We start from the raw sequence: 20,814 nt of genomic DNA, 5'->3' as shown, positions 1-20,814 counted from the left end.
CATCCAAATGGTGTTCATGGAAAAAAGAAAGTGAAAAATTATACTTCTTTGAGAGCTTTTTAGAGATGAATGTGTGGACCTTAATACTCGTTGTGCTGGTCATTCCAAATTAAGGCAGCTCCACAACCCACCATGTCTATGGCAATCATCCTTTTTTGTAAACTTAGTATTATATGAACACTATGCAGGCTTTTTTTCATTTGCTCTTTTCTAACTTAAGGTTTGTTATTCCCAATTCCTGAAACACTCATTTCCTGGCTCTTTGCCTGTCTGACTTGCTTTGTCTGATCCTCTGGAGTTTAGCTCAACACATAAGCTCCTCAAATGGCTTTCTCTGCCTACCCCACGAAAATAGATCTTGAGCAAGCTAGGCCTTTTGTACCCTTCAAAACATGCTTCACAATTGCTAATTACTTTATTCACTGGCTTGTTTACATGGTTATTGTCTACATCCTCCTGGGCTCTACAGAAGGAGGGACTTTGTTTAGTTTATCTCAGTGCCTTAAGAGCCATCGCTGTCCGGCAGATGGTAAGTGCTCAAAAGTTGTTGGTTGGTGAATGAATGAAGGGAGAAGTGCTTTCGGGTCACTAATAGAGTTCACCTGGTTTCTGAACAACTTGCTATACAAGACGTGTACAATACAGGTTCGTGAACCAATTGGCTGCAGCTCAACCACACGGGAAAGATAAATCTGAAACATGGTTTTAAGGCAGATGACTTACAAATTAATACCCTGGATGACACAGAAGAGGTAACAGTACCAGGAAAGCCAGAAAACAGTTTTCTGTTCATTTGAGAATGGGTATAATTGTAGATTTTCCGGATTGTAGATCTTGACGTGTCAATGACTGCAGCTACAGTGTGTCATACAATTTTATAACACACAGCTCCTCTTTGCATGCACCCAATGGGTAGAATCTGGGATTTCTCAACTGCAACATTTTTGACACTTTGGGCTGGGTAATTCTTTATTGTGGGGGGCTTCCAGTACATTGTACAATGTTTGCCAGCACCCATGGCCTTGACACCCTAGATGCCAATAACAGTTCCCTTCTCTAGTTGTGACAACCAAAAAAGTCTCCAGGTATTACAAATGCACCCTGGACTGCTGGTAGTGTGGAATCAAAAATTACCTCTCAGTGGGAACCACTAGTATAGTTAAATGGTATATGACTAAACAGTTACAAATTCATTTGGATCACTTTTATGTGAAGAGTTCTGCTCTAAATCTGAAGTATGAATTTGGATGCAAATATAACATTTATTTAGCAAAAATTTCTAAACAGTTTCTGATATATAGTAGGTATTCAACAAATACATGTTTAAAAATTTAATAACACAAAGGAGTAATATGTAAGAAGAAACTTACCCAATGGTGCAAAGAAGCATTATTACCACTTGGTGGCAGAAAATTCTAATTTATATTTGTTTTGATGTACAGCTACTAAGATAGACTGGGAAGTCAAGGGAATTCAGTTGGCAATATGAATAGCATTTAAACCTTAGTGATTTGGACATTTATAGATGGCACTGACGCATAATGTGATGAGAGTGGGAAAGCGGAGCTTGTTGAGTAGAAGCAGGAAGGACTGGGTTTAATGAGCTTTCTTCCTGTCTAATGCAAATACACACTCTGATTCTGAATAAAGCACTGCCTGTCCTTTTTCCCCCATACCTTCTACCGCATTTCCCGCATTCTTTATGTTTCTTTTCTTTTTTAATCCTAGTAATTAGTTTGATATTAGCATTTCTTATCTTGCTGCAGCTTCATTGTAGGATTAGAGTGAGGAACACTAAATAACTTGTTTGTTATTCATTAAGAATAACAAGTAAGCCTCAGGCTTGGGAATTTTTTATGTTGTTGGACATAGTACTAGGAGTCAGTCTTCCATTCCCCACCTTGAGGGGTCTGAGGCAGGGATCAAAGCAATGAACTGAAAATGTAGAGGAAATATGATCAGTCAGCAGGGGATGCACATATGACATGAAACCATGTGGTACAGTGCTTGTAAAAGCTCTTGCTTGAAATCAAACAGATATGGATTTGAATTCTGGCTCTGTCATGTGTCTGAAGTGGGACTTTGAGCAAGTCATTTCACCTCTATTAACCTAAGGTTTCTCATGTATAAAATAGGGAAAATAATATTACCTACCTTCTAGAGTTAATATGAGGATTAAAGAGATAAGGTGTGTAGAATGAGTAGCTTGACATAGCAGATGTTGTACAAGTGTCAACAGCTATTATTATTGTACAGAAGGATAATTATCTACTATGTGACTTTAGGCCTATTTCATGGTTAGTTTTAATCTGCTCTATTTCTTTTGGAGACACTTTGCTGAATATTGCTTTTTACTGATGTGCTCATGTCCATGACTAAGTCATCCAGGGAATGAAATACTCAGTGATTCCCATACCCAGATAAGCATTAGAATCTCCTAAGTACTTATTAAAATGCACATTTCCAGGCCCAATGGCCAGAGATTTTAACTCTATAGACCTGGAGAAGAGGATGGGTAATTTGTACAAATTCATCAAGTGACCCTGGTGATAGTAACAAATTGGAATCACTACATTATATAACTGGTTAATCAGATGACTAAAAAGAAAGCCCCTGACCTAATTAGAAGCTAAAGGACATAGTCCCTGGATATGTAACTGATAAAACAAAAAAATCTCCACATCTCATTCAATCCAGTACAGAATGGACCCCAAATCCTAAAATAACATCTACGCTCCATACTTGCCTATGGTCCATGGCATGTAAAACCTGCTCTGAAACTGACTACTTGAAGGGGATCTGTTCTAGAGCTGGAACAGAGAAATATTCAAGAAGTTATTTGGCATTTTCAGGATTATACATGTAATACAGTATGGCAGAGACTGAATATTAATGTATGCTGTCCTTTCAGTCTATATGTCTGAAAAGCTAATGCTAACCACCAAAGTCAGTGATACTCGGAGCTGAAGGAGATGATTAAAGATAATAAATAGATATGCTAAAAAGTATTTTTATATGGCTCATCTGACTGATTTATATAGTGTCCGTGGAGCAGATGTGAAGGAAGGTTTGTGCGACCTAACCACTTTAACTTTCAAGGAGCCAAGAAAGAAGACCCCAGCAAAATAGAAACTTAACTGTGCCATTTTAGACATAGACTTTATGAAAAAGAATGAACAAAAGCCATGCAAATGGGTTAGGGAAAACACACAGCAACAACAGGCAAAACTGATTGGAACTATAAATGGTTGCTTTAAAAAACATTTTCTCAGGAATATAGTTAATGTATCAAGCAAAAGCAAGCTATGTGAAATATGCCTCAGTTTTGTTCACCACAAGCTTAAATGGTAAGGGAAAATAGACACTTGTGTTGATTTGGTCCTCTAGGAATCAAATGCCAAGACAAAGTGAGAAATATGAGATGTATTCAGAATTATGCCTGTGAAAGATAATGGGAAGTGGCAGCAGAAGGCATAAAAAGCTCCCAGACCGTGAGGCACGGCTCACCTGGGAAAGAGGGAAAGGTAATAAGATTGTCTGGGAAAGTCAGCCAGCCCAACGGGGAGCTGTGGTGCAGAATGCCCCAAGAGAGGTCCTGTGTTGTCTTGAACTATCCGGGACCTAAAGAGCATGGCCATGGCGGGAAAGCTGAGGGGACCCCAAAGATGCTGCAGCCGGAGGCTGTCAGCTGACCGAACTCCTTGAAGCAGGCTCTCTCGAAAGAAAACATGAGCCATACATTCCCATGGCTGCCACAATAAACAGTCTCTCAAAAGGGTCTCTAGAAGGTTCAGCTGACATTGGAATCAACATTTCATCGATCTACCACTGTGATCAGATACCAGAGGCTTCGTATTGCTGTTAAAGAATTTGCTTTCTCCTGGGATTGAAATATGTGCTATCAGAAAGTGTAGAGTAATCCAAGCTATGTTTAAAAAATATAAAATGTATTTTCCAGATGATTAAAACAAATTTTAAGTTTCCACATTTTTTGAGAAACTCTAAAGAAAATAAAATTATTTGATTTGAAAGACACTATAGTTTCTATCATAAAGAAAAAAGCCATGTTGATCCCCCTTGAATTTTTCTCATATTTGTCCAACGCTTTATTGTTATCATGCATTCATCATACTTTCAGCACAAGTAATTTCTTACTGGAAAACTATAAAATCCAACTCACACTGACCTATTTTTGAAAAATTTTTATTGAGTTATTCATAACCAAATAACAAAAAGCTGCTTCTTTGTAACAAGTACTTCACTATTTGTATAATAGTGTTTGTGATTTACAAAGCATCAGCTGAATCCTCTCAACAATTTTGTGTGATGGGCTGTACAACTTGATCATTCCTATCTCGTAGATAAGGAAGTTAAGGTTCAGAGAAGTCAAACGAATTGCTAAAGGGGCAGAGATAAGATGAGATCCCAATCTTCTGACTACTCGGTTCAATGATCTGGCTATATCAATACTATATCAATACATAAGAGTATTCCTATTTTGTTGGAGGAGGTAACATACTTGGCTTAAAAACAAAACAAAATAGCATCCCTCCTTGGCATTTGTGTCCCATGGGGTGGCCCTGTAGCAGAGTTCTGGCTAATGAGATATAATAACAGAAATTGTTGGGAGGCATCTCTGAGGGTGATTCAGCTAGGGGCCCACTTTTCCTTTGCCCCATTCCTTCTTCATGCCTGAAAAGTGAGTGTGATGTCTGGAGGTGAAGGTGTCATCTTGCATCTGACTATGACAAAAAAAATCCTGGAGAACCACAGAGACTCACTCCTGGCAACCGTCCTGTACTGCCAACTCTGGAGAGTTAAATGAGAGGGGGAAAAACAACTGTCTTGTTGAAAACACCATGATATGTGCAACTGAATGCTAGTCCCACCAGATACACTGCCCTTCTCCTAATGAATTCACTCATAATTTCCCTCAGCAACACGCATTTATTGTACCCCTACTATGTGCCTGCTGCCAGAATGAAGCAAAAGTCCTCAGCATCAGGGATTTTGCTGCTCCAAATTACGGAGCTGATGCAGCTCCAGGGTACATTGCTCATTATAAACTGGGCTGATGACAGAAGCCATTAAATTCTCAGGGTGCCTTTTTGTGACAGCTTCTCGATTACTGACAAATAATGCAGCTCTGTTAGGTATGCATAATCTCCACCTGAGCTGCCGAGAATTAAGTTAATTATATCTCCATCAGGTCCCTATTGCTTCAATTTTCCCTTCTTTACATCATAATTTCTATATTCCATCACCCATAAGTATCCCAGTATACTTGTTTACTATCTGTCTTAAACAGCCATGTAATTCTTTTTGCTGATTAACAGGACACAGGCTTATTTTTACTTCTCAATAACAGATTCTTTGAGCATTGTTAAATTGTTAATTCTTTAATGTGTCTACTGTTTCTTGAAATTGCTTCTGAACATCTGTCCTTTTCTCTGAGTAGAAAGCCTGAACCTACTCGTGGTTTCATATTTTCAAATGTGATCTTACCTGTCTTTTGTCAAGTGATAATTTTGAAAGGTCTTCATGACTTCCCAGAATTCCAAATTTCTTTTCTTCATTTCTCTTTTAAAGATAGAGAGTAAAATAGGTACAATCACTAATTTTACATTGGGAATTATAAAACGAATTTCACTCTTTCTTTATTCCATATTCTAAAAGCCATCTGGTCCCATTCTCCAGCAAGTTTCAATGAGAGAAACATATTCTTATTGAGGTCTTCCCTTTGGTGAGTACTTGGACATTTCCTTTTGGAGACTGAATTGTCGTGGGTTGCAGCTCTAATCACACCTGTAAACTACACACTTAATAACATTAAGTAAAGTGAGGGAAATTTTTGCCACTCAACACACTGAGTTCTGTAAGTTATACATTTGGAGGAGCACCAAAGATGGCATATTTTTCCAAAATTCCTATAGAAAATAATGATAATACATTTAAAGAGGGCTTTAGAATTCTCAAAGCACTTTTACATATTTATCTGATTTGATTTTCATGATGTAGATGCAATTTTTTCCCCCATATTACAGTTGAGGAAATTGGAGCTCTGGGAGCTTAACTTGAGAATCTCACGTAGTAAGTAGCAAATCATTCAATAATAGAATCTTATAGCTGCAAGGAACTTTTACAATCATTTGGCTTAGTTGCCCACCAGTGTAGGAAAACCTGTAAATTCCTAATGTTGGTCAGCCAACATTTATTGATTACTTGCAATGATGGGGAGCTCACTATTTCACAAGACAGCCCACCACTCTGTTGGGCAGATCTTCTTGTTACAAGTTTTTCTTATTTACATAGAACTAAAAATGAACTATTTGCAACTTTTGCCCATTGCCTCTCTTCCTATTTTTGAAGAGAAAATTAAATGTGCTTCCTCATTAAAATTGGAAATTGGAAGCAGCCAGCTCCTTCACGTCCCCATAATATGACACCATATCCACACTTGTTCCCTTCCTGGCCCTCCTTCTCTGGAGGCATCTAGTCCCTCAGTGCTCCTTCTGGATATAGAGTTCTGTCCCCAGCAGAGTTCCCTGCTGAGAGTAACCTCCCCACCCCCATGCATTCCACACAGCATTCTATATGCTCCACACATTTCTAAACCCACTGTGATTGTTCTACTCCTTCATCTAAGCACTAGACCTCTTTTCTTTCATGGCTTCTTAAGATGGTACTGCCTCATGGGATTACTGTTTCCAATTAGTCTCCTTAGATATTTCTCTCTTGAACTACTTAATGCCAAACCTGGTCTCCCATATTATATGTGAGCAATTGATTTCTAAACTTTTCAGTGTAGGACTTACTTGTCTGTCAGATTCCCCCAAGTCATAATCAGCTAGCTGTATAAATTGAACATGCAAAAAATGGAAGCTGTATGAATTGAGGTATATAAATATACCTAGCTGTATAAATTGAAGGTGAAGTGAGGGACGTGTAGCCACAACAGCAAAAATGCGGCCCAGAATAGCTCTCCCTTTCAGAACCCACTCCAGATAATGTAGTACATTATTTTAGTTACATCTCATGAATTTTTCTTATATTTTTAAGCAGAAATGCCCAGTGTTCTCCTAATAAAGAGACACAAGCCAAAGGACTGCTCTGAGCTAAGTGACTACATTTGGGAATGGATGGACATGTCATCACAGACCGCTTCTTTATAAAGGAATGTGGCACAGTGGTTATAATGGTCTCAGCATTTAAAAATATAATTTTAAATTATCAAGTCAAATCACCTTGTTCATTTCCACATCCTCCTGGAAACCTTTTTTATGGCCCTGGAACAGCTCAGAAATCCATTTTTTAAGCCTCAGTAGGAGATAAAACAGGGACTTTGGACTTGGCACCAGGTTGAAGGGAACAGGAAGAGTTCTTCCTTCCTCAAAGTAGGAAAACCAAAGTTTGGCCCTTGCAAATTTCCACTCCACATCAGCATCATCCTATACAAATACATATGACAGTTCAGCAAGGAAATGCATAAAAAGAATTACTGGAATGTTTCTAACATTGTGTGACTAGATGGAAGTAATGATGCCTACAACACTCTCAGACCCCAAAGACCACTCCAAGATTTTTTCAAAAATGTTAAGGTACTATTCACACACTCTTTCCTAAATCTGCCTAAAATTTTATCAGGCTTATAGATCTATAGATCTCAAAACTTGCATGTGCTTATAAATGCATTGAAAGATATAAATGCATTTTCCTACATTCTAGAAAACACTATGAAAAATTATTCACTTTTTTATTCTGCAACAGATTGCTACTTTGATTAATTTGGGAGACAGACTAAGATTTCTGGAATAAAGATGTACACTATCACTCTGAGTTTGAGAAAGGGTCAATTCTGAACATCACTCAAGACAAGATTTGGAGAATAGTGGTATTCGGAAGCAATAATTTTTAAAATAAAGTATAAATTCATGCTGATATAGTATTTCTAAAGAGTTTGTAAATAATAAAACAAATCACACATCATTTCTCATCCTTACACCTTACTATCCTACCACACCCATAGATATTGTGTTTGGAAGCAAAACATTAAAATTTTCTAGATTCCTGTATATAAAGTATACAAAAGTATAGATATTCTCTACAGTATATATAGTATATAAAGAAGTATGTAAAAAGGGAAAGAACAGATGGAAAGCAGTCTATACTGTCGCCACCAATGCTGAGTTGATCCCTGGAATAGTTAAAACATGTAGCACATAGTATACAAATGTATAGAGATTATACCTCAATTTCCTGGAATGAACTGTTGATCATTGCAATTAACATATTTAGCAAAACAATAACCATTGTAACATTATAGACTCCATAAAGAACATAACCGATGTTTTCAATGAATTTGTGATTATAGTTGATGACCACTGATTTCACTTCAGAAAGTCCAAATATAGCCCAAAACAGTGTCTTAAAACTCTCTTCCACTCTGGTGAAAAAGAAGGAGAGAAAGGAAATGATAAAGTGTACAAATAAACAAAAATGGTACCATATAAAAGTGAGTTGATTTAGTGTCTTTGAAAATTATTAGATATTCATCAGAAAACTCTTTACTTCCCTGAGCCTCGTTTTTCTTTTCTGTAAAATGGGTACAATAATTATTTATTTCTAGGATTGTTGCAAGGATGAGGAAATATTGTGTATATGAAGCACATAGCTCACTATCTGGAACATAATAAGCACTCAGTAAATGTTAGCATAATTACACAACCACAGATATTAACATTTAAATAATCCATAGTTTTGGCAATGGAAGTGTTAAATGTATTACTTAATAAAAGGTAATGTTATCTGTTAGAGTCCTTCTGGGTTTCCTGCTCATCTATACTTCCACTAATTTCCAATAAAAAGATTACAATAGTATGTGTCTTAAGGTGCCTTAAGGAAAATATGACAATATAAATAGAGTCGATGTTACCAAAATCACTGACATGTCTTACATAGGAATTTTAATGCTTTAAGCATAATTATTGACCTTAAACTAAGCCCCTCTGCTTAGCCCAGGTGGTTTAATTTCTCTCATAAACTGAACTTTACAGGAATATGGGTAATAGGTTATGCTTCAGTCAATACTTATTGTAACACTGAATACCTAACATTTGAATAATGTATTCCAAACACACTTTATAAAAAACATGTGTCTATGGTGAACATAAGTTAAAACTCTTGTCACTATTGATAAATTGGATCGTCTCAGTGATAAGATCCAACAAATTGAATTAGGAAGCAGCTATTCTCATAGTCAGCATCCCAGGAGTCTGTAGTAAGCAGAAGGACACAGCAGTGAAGAGCACAGATGTTATAGTGGACAAGGGACTATGTCCTGGCTTTTCTACCTATTAGCAGCTATGCAGTGTTCAGCACATCATTTAACTTTTCTGAACTTCAGTCTCCTTTTTTTCTTCTGAAACAGAGATAATAAAATGATGTGTGTGAGGTAGTTCCTAGCCTTAAAAATGTTAGCTATAATTACTTAGTATTACAGAGGTTGCCTACATTATTGAGCTCTTCCAACCCATTTTAAAATCCTCTCATTTTGCTAAAGAGTAACTGGAGATGAAGTCTTTACCAAAACATTATTTATGTCATGGATGCATATGAACACTGTTAAGCTAATATTTATTTAATCGACGATCTCCATGATCAAAATATCTGAAAGCACATACGTTGTGAAGGCTTCGTTTTGCTTTGCACCAATGTAGTAGGAATAGAGGTTGAACATTCCAATCATAAAGGCCACAAACACCATGATGAATATGACCATGAACTTGAAGATGTCTTTCACTGTTCTTCCAAGTGATATCTGCAGAGGTCCAAAGCTTTCATTTGCTGGTAAAATGTAGGCTATTCTGGAGAAACTTAAAACTACAGCAATTGCATAAAGACCTTCAGATATAATTTGAGGATCAGAGGGGTCCCACTTTATCCTGGCTAGGAGAAAGGAAAGACAAGAGTTATGGTGAGTTTATTTAAGTTTTTTACTTAGGTAACTTCTTTTCTGGGGTAGAAATAAAATTACATTAGCAATCCAATTCCTGACGGAAGTCTTTTATCTTAAAGGGCTTCTTTAAGTGTCAGGTGTATTTGAGCTTCTGAATTTACTGAGAAAATTACGCCCCTGGTTTGCTGGAAGTTTTTCATAGGGTATAGCATAATGGTTAAGAGTACACATATATATGGAATCTAAAAAAAAAAAAAAAAATGGTCATGAAGAACCTAAGGGCAAGACAGGAATAAAGACGCAGACTTACTAGAGAATGGACTTGAGGACACGGGAAAGGTGAAGGGTAAGCTGGGACAAAGTAAGAGAGTGGTAGTGTATATATGGACATATATACACTACCAAATGTAAAATAGATAGCTAGTGAGAAGCAGCCGCATAGCACAGGGAGATCAGCTTGATGCTTTGTGACCACCTAAAGAGATGGGATATGGAGTGTGGGAGTGAGACGCAAGAGGGAGGGGATATGGGGATATATGTATATGTATAACTGATTCACTTTGTTATGAAGCAGAAACTAACACACCACCGTAAAGCAATTATACTCCAATAAAAATGTTAAAAAAAAGAAAAGAGTACAAACTGTGGACTCAGCATATGTAAAAATTCCAATACCTACCTGTCTATCTATCTATCTAAAGTCAGCTGGATGAACTGGTACAAATTACTTATCTTAGTTTTATTTTCCCATCTTTAAAAATGAGATAGTACTGCTTCTACCTCTGTCATCTGTTGTGAGAATCCAGTAAGTCAACATACATTCAGTGTTTAGAAACTGCTTGGCACTAACTAAATGATAGCATTTACTATTTAATCTTAAACTATAATAAAAGAAAAGAAGGCCCTAAATACATGATATCATTATTTAATTTTAAACTGTAATTACACTATAATGTAATTTAGGGCTTTTGGAGTTATTTAAACTTACTAAAGTAATTTATATTGGTCACTCAAGTCTATTTTTATCATAAAAATGTAGTAATTATTCATTTATGAATTCTTCTGGCATTATTACATCAGGTCATCAAAAACCTAATTAAGAAACCATTATGAAGAAAAGCAGTGTGTAGGAAAGAGGAAAAATATAATTATAAATTTGTATTTGCTTATTTGCTGAGAAGTGGAATCAGGAAAGGATACAGTAAACTAATAAAAGCACTTTCCTTTTTTATAGCACTTTGAATATAAGTACAATATATAAATAGATAGTTCTGACTTTAAAATTCCATATAATAAAAATTTTTGTTATAAAATAACAGCTACATTCCCTGTGCTGTACAATATATAAAAGCCTTACATTATGCACTAAAAGTTGTTAATTAAATATTAAAAGAAATATTAAAAAATAATAAAAAAGAAATCCCTATGTGATATAGTCAGTAAAACCCATAGAGATGTCAATTGACTGTTAACTGACATCTTAACAGAGGATTTGAAATAAGTATTCAAAGAGAATCTGTTTTCCCCACTCTAGGTTTCTACAAGGAGAGATTTTCCCTAAGCAAATAACTGAATCTATTTCTATCACTTAGTCACTTTCCTCCTGGGGAGGTGGAATGACTTATCTGATTACTGAACTGGGGTGGAAACTGAGCATACTTGGTTCAGCTCTGCCCTCTTTTTTCTTGAGAATTTTCCTCTGGTCTTCCATGGGGGAATCTCACATGATCAGACACTTGCTGCCGTACCCCTCTTTGAGGAAGACTGCCCTGTCCATACATCTGCCTAAGCCTGAGGTTCAATATTACTGAGCCGACTGGCTAATAAACTCAGAATTATGTCATCTACCCTGAACTTTGTCAGTATTAGAGGTGATGATCTGGCCTCCATGTTCGCTTTTGGTTTTATCTCTCATCTAGTTTCAAAGACTGGGTGAGAAAAAGTGGTGTTATTTATTGGGGGCCCTCTAGAGCCTCCAATGATTCCTTTGCTTTCAAATAGTTTATATGCCTTAAATGGAAATAGTACTTAAATGTATACTATTTTTAATGGACAAGAGGAAAAAAATAAATCCAAGACATAATACAGGCATTCTCAATGAAGTTTGGTGGTTAGCCAATTAATCCCAGAGATAAAGTGAGATGATTCTTGTGATTAAAAGAGGTTTCCAGCCAGAAGAAATATCAAGGGAAGAGGTAGAAAGCATGCTTCTTCAGATACAGTTACTCTGAAGAAGCTAGAAACTGACCAACAATTTTATGACAGCTGAGTAGTAATCAAACTGTTACTGATGTGTACTTTTATAAGAAAATTCTGCATTTTATAAACTTACATTGACTGTGTCCTATAAACTCACCCAAATTGTAGTATTTCACATTGTCTCCCAATGTGACTTTTGTCAAATCCTTCAAAGTATCATTTGCATCAATAATGCTCTGGGCTTTGGAAGCATGCCAAAATGCCATGAATCTTGCAATGAATGATGCTGCAAAGATTGCCAACATTCCAAAATCAAGCATATTCCACAACTCAAACAAGTACTCCTTGGGGCCTTGAGTCCAAATTTCTTTACATTCAGTCCATATCATGCCTGTATTAGAAAGAGGTTAAAATATCAATCCAACTTCATTCCAGCCTTAGCTCTTCAATAAAACAAAATAAATTTGAAAGATCTCAGGCTGATATTCAAAACCCTTCAAAATTTGGTCTCATCCCACCCATCCAGCCATAATTATCTTGTCCCCACAAATCCTAGAGTCCAACAATATCAGTGCATTACCTTATAGCAATGTGACAAATTTCATCAAGGGCATTCAATGTTTGATTCAATGGATCAAACATGATTTGATCCATTAATTCTATACATAAAAATGCATTAATAAGATGTTCAGTGTAGGGTTCTTTATAACAATCAAACCATACAAACACACCCACATTCACACACTCAAAATAGAAGTAACCATGGGACTTCTACATATGGGATATTATGCAGCCATTTCATATGATATTTTAATTACCATGGGATAGTGGCCACAGGAATGTACCTCCCAGACCTCCAACTACAGGAATTTAATTGGCCATGGGCCTCAGCTACAGCATTCTGAAAACTACTGCCACTTTTGCCCTAAGGCCATGCTTCCCATGGGCTGCTCCCCAGTAGTGACTGAGGGCAGTCCTTCTTCAGAGACATGGGACTCCTTTGATGACTGACTTTGGCTCAAGGATTTCCTGACGGCCTTGTTAAACTTCCTTTAGACTGGATGGAGATCTAGGATACTTCTACCCTACTTTCCTTCCCTCAAGATAAGACTTGCATCCCAGTCTTACAGCCCTTGCAGCTCTCTTCAGTTCTCTCCCATTTTCTCTCACGTAGAATTTCCTTAATAAAATTGTTGTACGTTAAATCCTGTCTTGCATATGCTTCTTGGAGGACCTGGACTAATACACATTGGAAAATGTTTATGTCATCAACATTCAAGCATGCTAAGTAAAAAATGTTATATATTGTATGACTTTATGTTTAAAACAAGCATAGTAAAAGACTAGAAGTAATTACAGGAACATATTAATAGTAGCTGTCTCTTGATGGTGGAATTATTAATAATGTTGCATATTCGCTCTAAAGCTTAATGTGGTACTCAGGAAGAAGCATAGGTTTTGGAATTAGACTGCCGCAGGTTTGAGACTTTGCTCTTCCACTTATTAGCTGTGTAATCCTTGGCAACTTATTTAAACTTTCTAAAACTCAATTTGGAAAATGGGGATGATAGTAGTTTGTACCTACTTCACAGGTTTGTTATGAGACTTAAATAACACATGTAAAATGCACAGCACAGTGCCTGGCACTTGAAAAAATAACTAACATTGATTGAGCATTTACTATATAAAATTTCCTGTGTCTGGCACATTTTCTTTTTTCATCTGAAAAATCGTACTTTATTAAAAAGAAGTTACTTTACCCCTATTATCTTTAGATCCCTATGCTCTGATGTCCCGCCTCCTCTTAGAGCCATCTGGAGAAATACAAGCCAAACTCCAACAATCCATCAAAGCCTACCTCCATCAACAAGTCTCCATTGTCCCCTAGTTGAAATTAATCTTCTCCCCTTTCTCCTACCAAGCACCTTCCCCAAGTCCCCACATTTGTCATGAACCTTTATCACAACCTGCCATGTGAAGGACTGTAGAGCCCTTCAGGGGTTTACAAAAGCAATGGTCTCCGCTCTTCCAACAGCTTACTATGTGCTTTTCTCAAAATGATCATTCACTGTAGCACACAACTTACTTATTTGGAATTATTCCAAATTCAGAGGAGACTAGAATTGAATTTATATATACTTGAGTGGATCAGATTTAAAACAGGACACACTACATGTGTACACTCATGAACACATATGTGCACACACACACAACTATGAGCAGGGGTGAAAAAAATCTGAGGGCAGCCTTTTTTTTGTGGTCCCTGGATTCCTGCCAGCTTCCTCAATAGGACAAAAGGGTAATTTAGGGTAACTGAAGAATAGGAATTAAAGGGCGGTTTAAATTCATATTGTTTAGTTGTTTTCAAAGCTTCTCTCCTTCTTCCTCCCACTTCTCCATCTTCTCTCTCTTTAAGATGTACAGTTTTTGGTAAAAAATGATATCTCACCAAAGCTTAAAAAAATAAAACAGATACAGCGAACTCTTCTGTTTGAAGGAAGAGTTCCCATCTTATTTCCCCTGTGGACCCCCCAGGAGCTGCCAAGAATAGATTGAAATCCCCCATCTAGTCCAACTTCTCCAGCAAGCAGGGGACTTCTCCACAGGGTTGAGCCTCTTCTTGAATTCGTCCTGAATGATTACTTCTGAAGACGGCTCATCCCATTGTTGACTTTTTAGGAAGCATCCCTTCACTGTGGACCTGTTAGTGCTAATTCTGCCCTTGAGAGAAGAGAATGAGTCTGCTCTCTCTGCCTTTAAATTTCTTAAAACAAAACAGAATAAAACAAAGTACAAACACCATGCACTCATTAAATCTATGCTTCTACAGCAGAGGCAGGTTTCCCACAAAGCTAATAAAATTTAAACTTCAAGATGCCTTATCTGCCCAGGCTCCTCCTAGGGCTCTGTTTTGTCTTCTTTTTCTCTAAACGGGGCCCTCCAAATAACTAAACTTCAGGCTTCACAATCCCGGGGTTCTGCCCTACCTCCACACTCCAGAGTAAGCTTCCCCAGTTCCCACAAGTGCTGTTCCCTGGAAGAGCCACTCCCTTTTCTGGTTGCTTTCAATTTGGGATGCTCCCTAGTTTGCCAATTGCCTGCAGATGGGATGTGGCCAGAGCGTGGAGCAGGAATGTAATTACGGCCCTTGCCTGCAGTCCTCTCCTTCTGCTGAAGGGTCAACCCAGCATTGCATTTGCTTCCTCAGCAGCTCACACTGGATGTTAAGTTAAAAAGTGCTCCTTAAGTGAAGCGTCATCAAGCATGTCTCCCCACTCCCTGTGTTCCTGCTACACTTCTCATTGGTTTCAGCTTGCCCTTCAGCCTTGTCAAGATCTCCTGGAATGTCAGTTCCATCATCCAGCCTTTCAACTTTTTGTCTACTAAAAATTATATAAATTTGCTTTCTGTGACCAATAATGTCAGTCTTTTCCCTCAAGCCAACTAGCATCTTGACCTAACTAGTCCACTTCTTATTAATATTTCCAGAAAGTACAGAAACTGTCTTTCAAGAATAACTTCAAAAAGAAAAATAAATACCAGTGTCAGAAATTGAACCAGGTGTCTAACATATGCTACAAAGTATCAGCTGTCCGTTCTGAGTTGTTCCTTGTTTTCCCTTTAAATGAATACTGTGAGATCAATTCTGAATCTCAACCACAAAGGTTATCCAGCCAGTTGTTCCAAGGAAACTGCTTTTATTCATAAAATTAAAAGTTAACATTCTTGGTTTAGGTTTCCAAGTGAAAAAGGAAAAACTTCCAATGTTTATATTAAAATATTAGTATGAGGAGAGACAATTATTTTTGATAAAGAATAAAATGAACATTCATTGTATTTAATCCTCTTACATAAAATTTAATGTTTTCAAAGTTTAATCTTGAACTGAAGTGTCATATCTTGCTTAATATGTTTTCAGTAGGAAATAGCACTTCCATATAAAACACATGAACTCTTAATGAAGAGTTTAATAGTAATCATAGTTATCTGAAATTTATTAAACATTTCCTGTGTGCCAAGTGCTGTAATATGTACTTTAAACATACTAACATAAAACAAAACCTATAACATATAGGCTCTTAGCTTGAGGTAAAGGCAATGTCCAAATGATCATTCTTATTTTAAATCAAATATTCAAAGTGAAATGTAATTTATTTCTTATAGCATTATGTTATAAGGTAAATATCAATTAAATTCGAAAAGAAAAAGTGGAAAATCAAACTCTTCTTTATCTAAGGTTGACTTTAGTGATGCAATTCACATATTAAGACACTATATTTCTCCTTGGAACATTTCCAGGAAATGAAGTGATTCAGAAGTTTTGAATAACTCTCAATGCTGTTGAATTACCTCATATGCATTTAAAACGATCATATGGTAATTTGTATAGTGCTTTGTAGTATTTCAATTGATCATCTTATCAGCCCCAGTATGAGGAAGCCAAGAAGACATCCCCTGCCCTAGAAGTGATATAAAACTGACTGCAGATGCTTCTCCAGATCACTGGAAGAGAACCAAGCTTTTGGGCTACCAATGGTTTTGTATGAAGATTCCTTGGGCCTTCTTCTCTTGACACTCTCCACATTTATACCCTAGGTGACTTCATGCAGAGTCAGGGCCTTATGAAGATTGCTGAAACTTTATCCACAGCCTGGCTTCTCCCAGGGGTTGCATTTTAGTGGACATCTTCAACTGGAAATCCCATGGGCACTTCAAAGTCAATCACAGCCCAAACTTACCTACCAGCTTTTCATTCTCCCAGTCTCAAGCATGATCTTCCCTCTATAATTCTTCCTCCTAGAGACTTCACCACCTAGTAATCCAAGGCAGAATCCACAGTTCTCCCTTTCCATGTACAATACATCACCAAGTTCTTTGAAGCATATCTTTTAAGACGCTCTCAACTCCTTTCCCCATGCCGTGACTTCTGGCACCATGTTCCTCACAGGGATCACTTCAATTGTCTCTCAGCCTCCATATTCACCCCTCCACAAAGCCACCCTCTTCCTCACAACCACTGTGATCTTTCTAAAATGTGATGGATCACATCACCAACAGCTGAAAATCATCCTCTGGCCATGTCACCACCCTTATCTCCCATCACCCACATCCATAAGTGAACCTGCATTATAGCTGGACCTAACACATGACTTTGCAAATGAGGTGCCAGCTGTCGACCTTTGCAACCCCTGGGAGAAGCCAGGCTGTGGATAAAGTTTCAGCAATCTTCATAAGGCCCTGACTATGCATGAAGTCACACCTTTGCATCTAACATTTTGCATTCATGCCTCGTAGTGTCCTTACTCCCCAAAAACACTCTGTAGGATTAACACGTCCTTATCTTCAAAGTCTCAGATTGAACATACTGTTCAGGGAGGCCTCCTTCGCCCCATCCACACCCCACCCCATTCAGGTTTAGATGTCCAGTCCATGTGTGTTCGTAACACCCTAATAGCTCCTCGATTACAGTACATGTCACATAGGTTTTCTTTATTGATTTACTTATTGACCTGTCCCCTCCACCCAGACTTAACTTCCTTGACTATAAAGACTGCATTTCATTCGCTTCAGTATCCTCATTATCTAATGAGGGCACTTTGTTAAACATCTATTAGGTAGGTAATAGCTACTGACTTTATTCATTCATAAATATCCAATTGAAATATCTTTCATTTGCATTATATTTAATAACAAGCCATATGGACGAGTGATTCTAAAGACAAATAGCATAGTAATTAAGACCACATACCCTCTGTTTCACTTACCATCTGTGAGATCTAAAGCAAATTACTTAATCCTCACATTAATGCTGTAGTGTAGACATTATTATATGACAGATTGGACCACTAAGGCACAAACAGAGTGCGTGATATAATGTATGTAAAGTGATTTGAACAGTTCTTGGTACATAACAAATGTTAAACAGATGTGAGTGGCTACTACCTTCAGTTCCTATTAAATTGCAACGTAAAATCATGTGGTTATTTTTAAACTTGAAGTCACAGCTCTCCTAAAACATGAACGGCAGTTTTTCGTCACTGGCAGGGTTTGATTCATACTATCCTGTTCATTTTCTGCCTGGGTTTTTCTTAGAAATCTAAAAAGCATGTGGCATGTGAGAAGACTGTGGTACTGATAATGAACCCAAGGTAACTGTGCTTTAAAAACAACAACAAAAAAAATCATGCTGTGTGGAGCGTTGTATCATGCTGTATACATCTGTATAACTGATGTGTGAGGGAATCAGTGTCATTCAGTCCTACTGCTAAGGCTGTAAAAATAAATGATGATAGAAAAATCAGTCTTTACCTATTACCCAGGAAATAATGAGCATCTCCATCCATGAGAAGCAGGAGGTTTTCATCCTGAACAGCTGTTTTGCATTATCTGTGCTGGTTTCATTAGGAAGGAGTTTGGTGCCTTCAAATCTGTCAGCTGCATTCATGACTAGTAGCCCCAGAAAAATGGTGAAGGAGGCTGCATGTGCTACAAACTTCATGAATGGGCCACGCATTATCTTCCCCATCTGCCACAACATACACCAAAAGAAAATCTTAGCTTTGTTCTGTACATTTTGCAAAACACACATGCGTATACACAAGAATAAATATCTGTGCACTCCAATCTTCTCCTAAGATAATTATGTACCTTTATATAACTAACAATAGAAAAATAATTCCTTATGCTGATATAAAATTTTGGTCACATTGCTCAGCTACATATGCTGATATTCTGGATTGATAGTTAAATAAATTAATTTCTATTAAATGATATTTAAGTTATTAAGATATTACATATAATATTGACAAAATATTTTATGAATATAATAATGACAAATATTATATATAATTAATATATATATAAATAATATATATTATATACATATAATATATATATTATATATAATCTGACAAATTATATATATAATGACAAATAATGACAAAATATTATATGAATATAATAATGACAGCATTAATATGAATATAATAATGACAAAAGAGCATAGTATCACCATTGCTCATAAAAAGAAAACTAATTTAGTGGGTGTGAAGTATTGAGGAAGCAGCAATGAAAATATTAACCTGAATCTGCTTTACAATGTATACACCCTTGGTTGATGTTTGTCTGCTTGTTGTCCTCATGTGCATTTCACTGACATGGGTGCAAATCAGGCTTCAAGTGATGCTGTAAATGGAGTAAGAGTCAGGAGTACCAAGAAGAGAACTCCCAGCCCAGGACAGGACAGCAAGGCAGTTCCCATCACGTACTGGAAAGATGTCCTGGAATGACACTGGATTGAAAAAAGTCCAAGTGTCTTTTTTTTTTTTTAACGTCTCTAAATCTTTAAATATGGGATAGGAGCAAAAGGTTAAAACATTTGGTCTCGCGTTGGGAAGGGAGTTTTGAGGAAGAATGGGTGAATTCACTGGAGCTGGCCCAGGCAACGGAAACCAAGTAGGGGGTTGGTCTCAGGTGCAGAGGCTGGAAACAGGGACTCAATGGGAGCAGTTTGTAAGGGTGGCTGTAGGGTCTTCAAACCGTTTTTTATATTTGCAGAAGCCTATTGGAAATCACTTTATATTTGCTGTTCATAGGCTTCAGGAAAAGGTTTAAAAAAAAGTTTTGTGGGGTTTTTTGGCTAGAATTGCATCAGTGTGGTAAGAAATGCAGATTGGCAATTACATACATCTCTGGTCACATAACCAACACATTTTAGGTTCAGGTTCCAGTTTCATTCCCTCATTAGCTGAGTAGCAATGAGTGAATTTCCTAAATTATGTGAAAGTCAGATTCTTCATATGAAATATGGATACAATAAAAGCTCTTGTGCATCTATAGTACAGGAATCATTTCCATCTGAGATGCACGAATCCTAGCTGGGGCAGAGGGATGGTGTGTGCCCAGGATGTGTCTCAAGGGCTCTGTGTATCCCCTGTAATGGTTAACAAAACTCAAATACAAGTATGCAAGAATTTTTTCTTAGGAGAGGGTCAATAGCTTTCGACAGCTTTTCAAACGAGTTTATTATTACAGAAAAATGTAAAACTTAATAATAATACCACCAACACTTGGCCAGTACTTTTATGTACTGTTTTAAGTGCTTTACCCTGTTAATTCCATGATATAATTACAATACAAAGCGGTATATGCTGCTGAAATGCCATGTTATGGATGAAGAAACTGAGGAAGTGAGGTCCAGAAACTAGCTTAAAGGTCACACAGCTTATAAGTGGTAGAGCTGGAATCTGAACCCAGGCATACTTGTTTGAGTTAATGTTTCTATTTGGTTTACAAAACAGTTCATATTTTCTCATTGAAATACATATATATGTAAATTCTTAGAGAACAAACGGTTCTAAGATTTTAAAAAGCTAAATGCTATAATGGAAGGAATGCAATCAATGTTCTCTGTTCCTACACACTTTATCTGTCTATATGGTTTTTCAAAATCATAAAAGTTAGAGCTAGGATGAATCACATAGTTTAGTCCCTTCTCTCTTGATATTTAGAATCTTAGGCCAGGCAGAATATCAGGGTGTGTATGTGCATGCATGCATGCGTGTGTGTGTGTGTGTTTATCTAGATCAATAGATCAACCACTCTATCTATCTAGTTTTAAGCCAATGGATCTATACAGTTAGATATATTGCAGACCCAAT

The 20,814-nt window shown here is 37.0% G+C and overlaps 1 protein-coding gene across 6 annotated transcripts in view; it reads right to left on the bottom strand.

Moving 5' to 3' along the window:
- Positions 1-20,814, bottom strand: part of TRPC6 (transient receptor potential cation channel subfamily C member 6) — a 117,143-nt gene that overhangs the window by 4,482 nt on the left and 91,847 nt on the right. For 5 of the 6 annotated variants that reach the window (XR_004351097.1, XM_032640174.1, XM_032640177.1 and 2 more), the window contains 6 exons: positions 18,464-18,680; positions 12,312-12,545; positions 9,681-9,945; positions 8,248-8,443; positions 7,245-7,448; positions 5,506-5,580 (listed from right to left, as the gene is read on the bottom strand). Coding sequence is in view for 5 of the 6 variants with exons in the window: in XM_032640174.1 (XP_032496065.1) it covers positions 5,506-5,580; positions 7,245-7,448; positions 8,248-8,443; positions 9,681-9,945; positions 12,312-12,545; positions 18,464-18,680 (1,191 nt within the window). In the remaining variant the exon portion in view is untranslated. Of the gene's footprint in view, positions 1-10; positions 4,810-5,505; positions 5,581-7,244; positions 7,449-8,247; positions 8,444-9,680; positions 9,946-12,311; positions 12,546-18,463; positions 18,681-20,814 lie in introns of those variants that run through there. The other variant, XM_032640176.1, reaches the window with a different exon arrangement.

Source organism: Phocoena sinus, chromosome 8 (genome assembly GCF_008692025.1).
Source record: "Phocoena sinus isolate mPhoSin1 chromosome 8, mPhoSin1.pri, whole genome shotgun sequence".
In the NCBI taxonomy this organism is placed as follows: Eukaryota; Metazoa; Chordata; class Mammalia; order Artiodactyla; family Phocoenidae; genus Phocoena; species Phocoena sinus.
This window is presented reverse-complemented; position numbering and strand designations above follow the sequence as displayed.